The 13,194-nt window shown below is 49.2% G+C and overlaps 1 protein-coding gene across 1 annotated transcript in view; it reads left to right on the top strand.

The window, feature by feature from the left end:
- clasp2 (cytoplasmic linker associated protein 2) overlaps nt 1–12,048 on the top strand; it is a 63,040-nt gene extending 50,992 nt beyond the window's left edge. Inside the window, exons 34-43 of the mRNA XM_062528851.1 lie at nt 1,658–1,801; nt 2,823–2,966; nt 3,653–3,756; nt 4,790–4,968; nt 6,631–6,810; nt 7,206–7,402; nt 8,941–9,069; nt 9,612–9,818; nt 10,497–10,613; nt 11,125–12,048. Of these exons, the coding sequence (XP_062384835.1) occupies nt 1,658–1,801; nt 2,823–2,966; nt 3,653–3,756; nt 4,790–4,968; nt 6,631–6,810; nt 7,206–7,402; nt 8,941–9,069; nt 9,612–9,818; nt 10,497–10,613; nt 11,125–11,211 (1,488 nt within the window). The 3' untranslated portion in view covers nt 11,212–12,048. The remainder of the gene's footprint in view (nt 1–1,657; nt 1,802–2,822; nt 2,967–3,652; nt 3,757–4,789; nt 4,969–6,630; nt 6,811–7,205; nt 7,403–8,940; nt 9,070–9,611; nt 9,819–10,496; nt 10,614–11,124) is intronic.
- Nucleotides 12,049–13,194: the final 1,146 nt, after the last annotated feature.

Raw genomic sequence — 13,194 nt, forward strand, 5'->3', positions numbered from 1 at the left:
CACCACACACACCAGCACAACCCCCCTGAATTCACATCACCTGAAGAGTGCTGATGGCACCTGATGATCACTGTTGATTGGTTGTGCTGTCCGTGGGCGGGGGGGGGGGATGGGGGTTATAATACTGAAATGCAGTCAGCTACTGAGACACACAGACTGAGGCCTTGTATTCCCCCACTCGTGCACTCGTTCTTGAACGTTTCCTCACTCTCCTCTCCTCCCCTCCTTTATTTGGACTTTTTTTCCATCCCACCGTCTTTTGTTGCTCTCATGTGGCCGTCAAGGCCCATTCCTCCCTTGTGCAGTCATCACCTCTCTCCCCCCCCCTCAACCCTTAACCTTCCTTATTCCTCTGCCCCCCATCCCACCCCTCCCCCTTCCCCTACTCTGCTTGACTGTTATTCTCTCTCTCTCTCTCTCTTCTCTATCTGTCTCTCCCTCCCTCCCCCTCCCCCTGACTCGTATCATCTTTCTCTCATCATCTCTCCTGACTGTTGTCCTCCCCCCTTTATTTCTCTCTCTCTCTCTCTCTCTCTCTCTCTCTCTCTCTCTCTCTCTCTCTCTCTCTCTCTCTCTCTCTCTCTCTCTCTCTCTCTCTCTCTCTCATTCTCTCTCTCTCTCTCTCATTCTCTCTCTCCCCCTCTCTCTCATTCTCTCTCTCTCTCTCCCTCTCTCTCTCTCTCTCTCTCCCTCTCTCTCTCTCTCTCTCACTCTCTCTCTCTCTCTCTCTCTCTCCCCCTCTCTCTCTCCCCCTCTCTCTCTCTCTCACTCTCTCCTCGTCCTGACTGGTATCCTCTCTCTCTGAAGCCGGGGCGGCGTGGTGGCTGTTGCAGCCCGGGGGGCGGGGCAATAGAGTTGTTTCCCGTACGGAGGCGGCGCTCAGCATGCTCTCTGTCCGAGCGCTGCCGCCTGTGGAACCAAAGCACACAGGTCAGTGAGCCCAACGGAGGGAGAGAGAGAGAGAGAGAGGGGGGGGGAGCGGGAGGGAGGGAGGGGGGGAGAGAGAGAGAGAGAGAGAGAGAGAGAGAGAGAGCACACGCGGAGGAGAGCGAGAGAGAGAGAGGGGGAGCGGGAGGGAGGGGGGAGAGGGAGAGAGAGAGAGAGCACACGCGGAGGAGAGCGAGAGAGAGCGAGAGAGCGAATGGGGGCATTAAGGGCAGGGATGACTGCGAGCGTAGCGTCGTAGCATGCCGACTGACAGCCTTTAGATGGGGGGGGGGGGGCTTTTGTCCGCACAGTTGCGGGCTGAGAAAACACCTTTTGTGTTTGTGCTGTGAGTGTGCTGCTGGTGAATGGCGTCAGAGTAGCATGAGCAGCCCTGACCTCAGGTGAAGGAGTTCTGTGGGGAACTTGTGGTGAACAATATGCAACAATCTGTGCCTGCACTGCTATAGGTGGTTAGGAGGGGGGGTGTGTGTCTTGTTTCTATAATGTGTCATGTACCCTTGTGATGTGCCTGCAAAATAGGACAATGTGTGGTTCATGACCTGACTATGTGTTAGCGTTGAGGTGAACTGGTTAGAGAATGTGCTTCACTGAATGAGTTTTGTTGCAACATTGTACTGATTACAGAATGAGCAGAATGTGTCATTGCCTCATTGTAATCTGATTGCAAATGTGTTTCAGTATTGATGGTTGGGTCAATGTGTGCTCACAGGTGAAAGTGGCCATCCTGAGATACATTGAGACACTAACGATGCAGATGGAACCGACGGACTTCACCAACTCCAGTGAAACCCGTCTGGCTGTGTCTCGCATCATCACCTGGACCACGGAACCGAAGAGCTCCGATGTCCGCAAGGTCTCATAGACACACACACACACACACACACACACACACAGGCCCCACTGAGTTATCCAACTCTGGCTCAGTTTTCTATTTTGACTCATTTTATGTGGTTTAGGATTCAGCAGTGTTGTTCTGATGGTGTATAGTCTCTAATGGCCTGTGCAGATTACACGATTTCAGCACCATTTTGCCACCATTGTCTCGTAGCCAACAAATTTCGAGCGTAGTGCCATATGAAAGATCAGGAGCGTCGCAGAGGTGCGCATCTTGTAATGTGACAAATTATTGTAAGAAATTATTTGGGATTCTCCCGTTTTGACACTGCCGCTATGACTGCACACGACGAGTAGCCTGCAGGCTACATGATCTTGTAATGTGGCCCATCTACTGACCAAGATGCGCCAAGAATTTATGATTCCCTGATTGCATATTGTGACATGGTAAATCGTATATCTAGTAATGATAAATCTTGGAAGACAAAAAGAAAACATGCAATCTGGGGGCCTCTGTGGCCGTCAGGCTACAGCGTCCATACCATGAACCGGTCCGAGCACCCACGGGGACCAGGTTCTGACCCGCGGTCATGTCCCGATCCCACCCCATCTCACTCTCTCCCACTCACTTCCTGTCTGTCTTCACTGTCCGTCTTCACTGTCCTGTCCAAATAAAGGCAAAAAGCCCAAAAAATATACTTTAAAAAATGCAATCTGTACAAGCCGTAAGTAGCGTTTGTGTGTGTTTTGTGGCTGGCCATTAACTGTGTGTGTGTGTGTGTGTGTGTTGTGTTGTTTGTAGACCATTAACTGTGTGTGTGTGTGTGTGTGTGTGTGTGTGTGTGTGTGTGTGTGTGTGTGTTGTGTTGTGCTGTTTGCAGGTCATTAACTGTGTGTGTGTGTGTGTGTGTGTGTTGTGCTGTGTGCAGGTCATTAACTGTGTGTGTGTGTGTGTATGTGTGTGTGTGTTGTGTTGTGCTGTTTGCAGGTCATTAACTGTGTGTGTGTGTGTGTGTGTGTGTGTGTTGTGCTGTTTGCAGGCCGCACAGGCTGTGCTGATCGCTCTGTTCCAGCTGAACACGCCCGAGTTCACCATGCTGCTGGGCGCGTTGCCCAAGACCTTCCAGGACGGAGCCACCAAACTACTGCAGAACCACCTGCGAAACACAGGAAACGCAGCACAGGTAGGCTACACTCCACATATTTTACACATGATTTTACAAATCGAGTTCAACGGGATCAGACCCAGACGTAATGGTGAAGGGAAATGAAAACTGAGCGGAAGCTTCCGGAGGGCCATGACAGGCCACAGCTCCACATATTTTAGACATGAGTAGTGGCTGTGGGGTTTCGATGGGTTTTTGGTCTGAAGATCTCATATCAGTGATCGTGACAGTATCTGTATATCTGAGTTGGTCTGACTGGCACAACTTTTTGCCTTTCACCATTATGGAATATACTTCATCTGAAATCACAGCAACAAAAAGCCGTATTTGAATATGAGCTGTTGGGGCTTCATTAAAAGAACTAGGACCTGAGCGCTAACAAACCTCTCCGGAAAGTTCCGTGTCCAAAAGGGCAGCTGTGGTAGAATACTGGCCCATTAGGATCTGAATATTTTAACTACTTTATTGTAATTGTTTGTCCACATATACAGCATCAACTTCACTTACTCCACCTATTATAATGCATTATTTTTTGTTATTATATATAAGGCAACAGAAAAAAGACAGAGAGAGAAAGGCAAATAGAAGGGGGGGGGGACTATAGAAGACATGACCGATATGAAAAAAGAAAGAAAGAAAGAAACGAATAAATAAAATTGTGATTTGTCGAGAGATGGTCTGAAGGGGAGTGTTGTCCTTTTCAGGCGTCCACTGGGAGCCCTCTGCAGAGACACACCCCCAGATCACCAGCCAGCTGGACGAGCCCGCTCACCTCCCCCACCAACACCTCCCAGACCCTCTCACCCAGGTAACACATTCACACGCATCAAAGCCCAGATCAGCCTCCACGCAGAGGTGAGCCGCACTCAAGCGCTCTGTCCCCACTCTTAACTAGAAAAGCACTCGAGAGAGAGCAATGCAGACCTCCGCCAAACGAAAACATAACCGTCTTCTGGATCATTCGACACGGAGATACGGATCACTCCCAATCTAAACTTAAAATCCCAATTGAATCGTTTCTTCCTTGGGGGTCATTTCAGACCTTCCCCCGAAAATTTCATCGAAATCCATCCATAACTTTTTGAGTTATCTTGCAAACAAATAAACAAACAAACAGACAGACAAACAAACAAACCCAGATGAAAACGTAACCTCCTTGGCGGAGGTAACTAGTCTTGTGCTTTTATGTGGCGTCAGTGTTGAGGGCTCTCTTGACCTCCTAGATAGTTCATAGTTACAGTGTGCAGGGGAAAGTGCCCTGTGGCACTGGGCTATTATCATGGGCTCTTCTCGTTCGTCTTGTTATCTTTTCTCCCTTCCTTCCTTCCTTCCTAGATAAAGAATGATGGGGTGGCAACAATGGATAGTCTATCCAGTGTTCTTTTTTTTTTTTTATATATATATATATTTTTTGGCCATTTTATGCCTTTATTGACAGTGACAGTGGAGAAAGACAGGAAGTGAATGGGAGAGAGAGCGGGGGTGGGATCCGGAAAGGACCACGGGGCGGGAATCGAACCCGGGTCGCCGGCGTGCGGTGCAGGTGCCCCAGCCAGTTGCGCCACGGCTGGGGCCTATCCAGTGTTCTTTATAGATCAGTGGGAATGAGCCGGAGGACCGAGGAGAGAGGTTGAGAAGGGGCCCATGTCTTTTGTTCGACTGCTGACACTTGCTGGGGATCACAACAGTTTCTGTGTTAAACCCATCACATATATCATACCATATACAGTATATACATGTACATATGTGCCATATATTCAGCTGTGTGTGCATGGTGATTAATGTGTGTGTGTGTGTGTGTGTGTGTGTGTGTGTGTGTGTGTGTGTGTGTTTGTGTGCAGTGCTTTTGATTATGACACCGAGAACATGAACTCTGAAGAGATCTACAGTTCTCTGAGGGGGATGAGCGAAGCCATCCAGAACTTCAGCGTGCGCAGTCAGGAGGACATGACGGACTCCCACTCACCCCGCAAGAGAGAGGGAGAGGAGGAGGTAAGACTCACACACACACTCACACACTCACACACTCACACACTCACCCCGCAAGAGAGAGGGAGAGGAGGAGGTAAGACTCACACACACACTCACACACTCACCCCGCAAGAGAGAGGGAGAGGAGGAGGTAAGACTCACACACACACACCCCGCAAGAGAGAGGGAGAGGAGGAGGTAAGACTCACACACACACTCACACACACTCACACACACACACTCACCCCGCAAGAGAGAGGGAGAGGAGGAGGTAAGACTCACACACACACTCACACACTCACCCCGCAAGAGAGAGGGAGAGGAGGAGGTAAGACTCACACACACACTCACACACACACACTCACCCCGCAAGAGAGAGGGAGAGGAGGAGGTAAGACTCACACACACACTCACACACTCACACACTCACCCCGCAAGAGAGAGGGAGAGGAGGAGGTAAGACTCACACACACACTCACACACTCACACACTCACCCCGCAAGAGAGAGGGAGAGGAGGAGGTAAGACTCACACACACACTCACACACTCACCCCGCAAGAGAGAGGGAGAGGAGGAGGTAAGACTCACACACACACTCACACACTCACCCCGCAAGAGAGAGGGAGAGGAGGAGGTAAGACTCACACACACACTCACACACTCACCCCGCAAGAGAGAGGGAGAGAAGGAGGTAAGACTCACACACACACTCACACACTCACCCCGCAAGAGAGAGGGAGAGGAGGAGGTAAGACTCACACACACACTCACACACTCACCCCGCAAGAGAGAGGGAGAGGAGGAGGTAAGACTCACACACACACTCACACACTCACCCCGCAAGAGAGAGGGAGAGAAGGAGGTAAGACTCACAAAATACACACTCACCCCGCAAGAGAGAGGAGAGGGTAAGACTCACAAACACACCACCGACAGAGCCCACACGGGTAGGGTCGGGGTGCCCAGAACTACTGGGTTAAGGAGGACATTCTTTATTGACCACACTGACCTCAGCAGAGGGTGAGAAAAGGAGCGATAAAGAGAAAGAAACATGGACAGTGTCCAGCATCCCGCAGGAAGACATGGTCTTGCAGATGTCTTAAAATGGTTAGGTGTCATACAAATCCTTATGTGTGTGTGTGTGTGTGTTTGTGTGTGTGTGTGTGTGTGTGTGTGTGTGTGTGTGTGTGTGTGTGTGTGTGTGTGTGTGTGTGTGTGTGTCTGTGTCTGTGTCTGTGTCTGTGTCTGTGTCTGTGTCTGTGTCTGTGTCTGTGTGTGTGTGTGTGTGTGTGTGTGTCTGTGTCTGTGTCTGTGTCTGTGTCTGTGTCTGTGTCTGTGTCTGTGTCTGTGTCTGTGTCTGTGTCTGTGTCTGTGTCTGTGTCTGTGTCTGTGTCTGTGTCTGTGTCTGTGTCTGTGTCTGTGTCTGTGTCTGTGTCTGTGTCTGTGTCTGTGTCTGTGTCTGTGTCTGTGTCTGTGTCTGTGTGTGTGTGTGTGTGTGTGTGTGTGTGTGTGTGTGTCTGTGTCTGTGTCTGTGTCTGTGTCTGTGTCTGTGTCTGTGTCTGTGTCTGTGTCTGTGTCTGTGTCTGTGTCTGTGTCTGTGTCTGTGTCTGTGTCTGTGTCTGTGTCTGTGTCTGTGTCTGTGTCTGTGTCTGTGTCTGTGTCTGTGTCTGTGTGTGTGTGTGTGTGTGTGTGCGTGTGTGTAGGCGGAACCTGGGCGAACAGCGCTGGACAACAAGACGTCGCTGCTGAACACCATGCCCATCACGTCCAGCCCCCGCCCCTCCAGAGACCAGCCGGGCAACTGCTCCGACTCGTCCTTCGGCTCCTCCTCCTTCGGCAAGAATTTGAAGGATTCCTCTTTCGACTCGGAAGGGCAGCCCGTGTCAGACGGTGAGGTTTGGTGTGGGGAGGGTGCCTGTGTGTGTGTGTGTGTGTGTGTGAGGAAGGGGGGAATTTGTGATGGCTATTTTTGTCTGTCGTGGTGTTTGTTCCTGCATCAATGTCAGTGGGCTCTTCTCAGTCGTCTTTTTATCTATCCTCCCTTCCTCCCTTCCTTCCTTCCTTCCTTGGTCCTCCAGCTCGTTCCCACTGATCTAGATCAAGAATGATGGGTTGGCAACAATGGGATAGTCTATCCAGTGTTTTTTATAGATCAGTGGCAACGAGCCGGACGACCGAGGATCGAGGACCGAGGAAAAGAGGTTGAGAAGGGGCCCATGTCAGTTGGCGCCGTGGTCCTCCAGTAACATTCATTGACTCTCTCCTCCCGCCTACGCCGTCGACAGACAGCGGAGTGGACCAGTCCGAGGTGGTGGCCGAGCTGCTGAAGGAGCTGTCCAATCACAGCGAGCGCGTGGAGGAGCGCAAGGCGGCGCTGTGCGAGCTCATGAAGCTGATCCGGGACACGCGCCAGCACACCGTCTGGGACGAGCACTTCAAGACCATCCTGCTGCTGCTGCTGGAGACGCTGGGGGACGGAGAGGTAACGCACGGGGGACCGCACGCACGCGCTGACCGCCACACTCACTCACACACACGGGACTGACCACCACATCCACTCACACACACTGGACTGACCTCCACATCCACTCACACACGGGACTGACCACCACATCCACTCACCCACACTGGACTGACCACCACGTCCACTCACCCACACGGGACTGACCACCACAGTCACTCACCCACACTGAGCATGAGCTGACCACCACGTCCACTCACACACACTGGACATGTGACTACATGAGCAAACCAACACGTCCACTCACACACACTGAACATGAGCAGACCTCCATATCCACTCACCCACACTGGACATGAGCTGACCACCACGTCCACTCACCCACACTGGACATGTGACTACATGAGCAAACCAACACGTCCACTCACACACACTGAACATGAGCAGACCTCCATATCCACTCACCCACACTGGACATGAGCTGACCACCACGTCCACTCACACACACTGGACATGTGACTACATGAGCAAACCAACACGTTCACTCACACACACTGGACTGACCACCACATCCACCCACACTGGACTGACCACCACATCCACTCACCCACACTGGACACGTGACTACATGAGCAAACCAACACGTTCACTCACACACACTGGACTGACCTCCACATCCACCCACCCACACTGGACTGACCACCACATCCACTCACCCACACTGGACATGAGATGACCTCCACATCCACTCAAGCACACTGGACATGTGACTACATGAGCAAACCAACACGTTCACTCACACACACTGGACTGACCACCACATCCACTCACCCACACTGGACATGTGACTACATGAGCAAACCAACACGTTCACTCACACACACTGAACTGACCACCACATCCACTCACACTGAACATGAGCAGACCACCACAGTCACTCACCCACACTGGACATGAGATGACCTCCACATCCACTCAAGCACACTGGACATCTGACTAGATGAGCTGACCACCACGTCCACTCACACACACTGGACATGTGACTACATGAGCAAACCAACACGTCCACTCACACACACTGGACATGTGACTACATGAGCAAACCAACACGTCCACTCACACACACTGGACATGTGACTACATGAGCAAACCAACACGTCCACTCACACACACTGGACATGTGACTACATGAGCAAACCAACACGTCCACTCACGCACACTGAACTGACCTCCACATCCACTCACACTGAACATGAGCAGACCTCCATATCCACCCACACACACTGGACTGACCACCACATCCACTCATACACACTGAACATGAGCAGACCACCACATCCACTCACACACATTAGATATGACCACCACGGTCACTCACACACACTGGATATCTGTATGTGGGATCCTTCCATCACAGACACATCATGGCTCTGTCCAATAAACCTTGAGTTTGATTACCAGAAGTGCTTGATATCTGTCTTTGTAACATGTTATTCTCACATTATGTTATATTGTGTGTGTGTGTGTGTGTGTGTGTGTGTGTGTGTGTCTCCCATTAGCATGTTATCCGGGCGCTAGCTCTCCGCGTACTGAAGGAAATCCTGAGCAGACAACCATGGCGCTTCAAGAACTATGCAGAGCTCACCATCATGAAGACCCTAGAAGCACATAAAGACCCTCACAAAGAGGTACACACACACACACACATCCATCCACACCAACCAGTGTTCAAGCGCACACAAATATCTTATGAAGGGTCATACACACCTGTACATAAAACAGAATATCAAGTCTGTACATGCACTATAAAATTATATAATTAAATAGACATATACCTAGTCTAAACCCACCATCAAAAACAGAAACAAAATCTCTGAAATGTATTTATCATTATGACAAATGGTGTGGCCATTTTCACCTCTGCGTAGTGAAGTGAGAGGGGCAGTGTGATGAGAAGTTAGATTAGTCAGCCATGACACTGTGGTTGCTAGGTGTGGTCTCTTCAGCCAGTGCCATGGGGAGACTTCAGTAACTAACCCAAACAGTCAACATTGCATCATTCCTCAAGTTGGTCATCGTGACGCTGGCATTAGAGGGGAACAAAAATGACTCAGTTGGTCACATCAAAGACTTAAGATGGGTTGTGTGTGTGTTGTGTGTGTGTGTGTTGTGCATGTGTGCGTGTGTGTGTCTGCATGTGCGTGTTGTGTGTGTGTGTGTTTGCCCACAGGTGGTGCGCGCTGCGGAGGAGACGGCCACCATGTTGGCGAACGCCATCAACGCCGACCAGTGCATCAAGGTCCTCTGCCCGATCATCCAGTCGGCCGACTACCCCATCAACCTGGCCGCCATCAAGATGCTCACCAAGCTCATGGACCAGATGCCCAGAGAGAACCTGGTGCAGCTGCTGCCAGAGGTGGTGCCCGGCCTCATCCAGGTGAGCGCACACACTCTCCCCGTCCCTCACACACACACACACACACACACACACACACACACACACACACACACACACACACACACACACACACACACACACACACACACACACACACACACACACACACACACACACACACACACACACACACATTACATTACATTACATTACATTACATTACATTACATTAGTATTTAGTATTTTACTGCTCTTTTAGCCATGTTAATTTGTTGATTTGCTTTGTATTATCCTGTTTACATTGTAGTGTATGTTGTGTGTGGTGTCTTTGCTGCTGCTGGGACCTTGAATTTCCCTTTGGGGATCAATAATTCTATCTATTTATTACATTACATTACATTTGGCTGACACTTTGTAACCAAAGCGACTTGCAACATGATCAAATATTTTTAAGCTTTTAAGAGCAATTCTAACAACACATTTTACAACAATAAACAACACACCACAATAAGTACATCGATGAGTGCAGTTGTCCGTAGGATAAGCAAGACTAGTGCTGTGAGAGGAGATGGTGTCACACACACACACACACACACACACACACACGCACACTCTCACACACACACGCAGACACACGCACACACACACTCTTGAGTGTCCATGGCATGCCGTGTTGTGGGTGCGCGTGGCACTGAGCTGCTGCTGGTGCCGTTGCAGGGCTACGATAACTCGGAGAGCAGCGTGAGGAAGGCCTGCGTCTTCTGCCTGGTGGCCATCCACTCGGTCATCGGGGAGGAGCTGAAGCCCCATCTCAACCAGCTGTCTGGCAGCAAGGTGAGCCCGCCGCGTGGGCCGCTCACACACAGGACACGGCTCTAGTGTTATGGGGTTGGGGGGGTTGGGGGGGTTGGGGGGGTTGGGGGGTAGAGAAAGTGGGTTTTACTGAGCAGACGTTTCTCAATTCTCAATGCTTGCATGGTCTGTGGGTGAAGCACAACCCGGCCTCCCATGGCTCCTTGACATCCTTAAAAGTAGGGCTATGCAATTAATCGATTTTAAATCGTAATCGCAATTATGTATTTAGGACGAGGTTAAAAATGTGAAATCGTGAAATTGATTTTTCACTTTAACTAGGGAAATTACGGTACATGGGTCCTTGACATCCTTGAAAGTTTGTCAATTTGAGAGGGACTAAAGGCCCTGAACATTTTGGGAAAAAATACATAAATAGACAAAACATCAGTTTTGTGCCTGAATTGTTCATTTATTGATGTCGTGTCTATAGAAATGTGTCTTATAACGGCCAAATTCTCTCCCTCTCTCACTCTCCTCTTCCCTGACACAGCTCAAGCTGCTGAATCTTTACATCAAGCGTGCACAAAGTGGTTCCAGCGGCAGCGACCCGACTTCAGAATCGGGGCCCGGACCGTAACTCCGGTAGCCCCTCTTCAGTTGGGCTGAACACACCCACCAACCAACCAACCATCCACCCAAGATGATTTTAACTTTTGTGCACATAACTCACATCCTGGCTGACACTCACACATCTAACTGAAGAAAGATTTTGTACTCATTTTACACATTGAGCAACCTGAACATAAACCCCCCCTCCCTCCCTCCCTCCCCCCCCTTAGCTCTTCCAGGAATGCCTTGTGCTGCCGTGCGCGCATAGTCACGTTCTCCCCATCGCCGCGTGCATATTACGTGTGTGTTGTGTGTGTGCATTATTGCACACCCAACTCCCATTCATTTCAATGTGTTAGAGAAATCGAGGCACCCTCAGAACTGTGGCGTGGCAACACTCTCAACCCCAGACGAGAAACAACTGGTATTACAGCCTACATTCATGTTTATTAATCCTCCTTGAAAGAGCCATCCAGTCACTGCTCCATTGTTGGCTCTGTGCATGTCTTAAAAGGCCAAGGGAAGGCTGGGGGCAGGGGTGCTCTTATTGCGTGATCCGTATGGTGCCAATCTGTCTGGCCGATATCACCCTGTAATATCCCCAGTATGTATCGCAACAAGTAACTGTCCTTCAGCTGGTCTTTTAGAGCTCTAGTGTCATTCTGCTCCACAGAGGAGGGTTGTAGAAATGTACTTACACTTTTAAACGGCTAATATCTGTCTGTCCCTCTCTCTCTCTCTCTCTCTCTCGCTCTTTCTCTCTCTCTGTCTCTCTCATTCATCTGTCTCTTGTGTTTCCTGCTGCATTTCTGTACCTGTGTTAACAATAAAATTGCAAATAAATACAAACTGTACAGATATCAAAGGGACGTCTTGGTTTTGCAGTGCCTATGGGCACAGACATGCTGGGACACTGGAGGGAGTTTTACAGCCTTTACAGTCTAGCCGCTGTCTGCCTGTCTGGCCTCTTGGTAAGGTTACAGCATCCACAGTGATATTGGTGAGTTGACCTACAATGACCTACATACTGTTGGCTTTGGAGGACGGCCATCACAATTGCTTTAAAGCAAATATTTGACTTGTAGTATTAGGCTAAAATGAACTGAAAATGTCCAGACAATAAGGGCTAAGGGTTCCTCACCCATTTCACCCCCCTTTATCAAGTCCATTCATATCCTCGTAGCATTGGAACGTGCTCAGGAAGTCCAGTCAGATATTCGAAGGTGCTCTTCAATTCAATTGAAAATAGAAAAAAATAGAAAATAGAAAAAAAAGGGACATCCAAGGCACTCTTCTTTAAAAATACTGTATAAAAGGCCTTTATTTAACTGGCTAATTCATGATTGAATGTTAAAAACAGAGAGGAGCAACCCACGCGTAGCCGCACAAGCCTCATTGCATTGGCTTGGGAGTGAGGTAGACCGTTTCACCCCAGAGTCAGTCTTTTTACTGAGTTGCACCTCGTACACAGAGGACAAAGATGTGTATGCTCCACATTGTAGACACATCCAGCCTGCGCACCTGAACAGTTTTGTTTTTTTTTTGTTTTATCATCTTGAGGTCCAACCAGACATATTTGCATGGAGGTCTGTGGCTTTTCATTTCTGCAGACAAATGAACATAAATCATAGTTGAGCAAATTAAATGAAATCAAATTAAATGGTTACAGCTATTTGAATGAAATGTCACCTATGGTCTAATCATATTATGAATAGAATTGAAAATTTTCCTGGTGATTCATAGTATTATTATTTTCTATACACAAGACCACATATTTATTTAATCTTTTTCAAAAAGAACTACATTTCCCATAACTCCTTTCCTCTTCTGGGATCATATTTCTCTTGGCTCCACAGCCACACAAATATCAGCAGAGGTGCTCTCTTTCTTTTACTGTCTATGGGTCCACTCAAGGTTGATTAAATGTTGCACAGAAGTGAGCCATACAAGTGTTATGAAATCTCTTATTCATGACAAAATGACTCTCCTCGTGTTTTATACTGCAAGAAGA

This window comes from Sardina pilchardus, chromosome 24 (genome assembly GCF_963854185.1).
Source record: "Sardina pilchardus chromosome 24, fSarPil1.1, whole genome shotgun sequence".
In the NCBI taxonomy this organism is placed as follows: Eukaryota; Metazoa; Chordata; class Actinopteri; order Clupeiformes; family Clupeidae; genus Sardina; species Sardina pilchardus.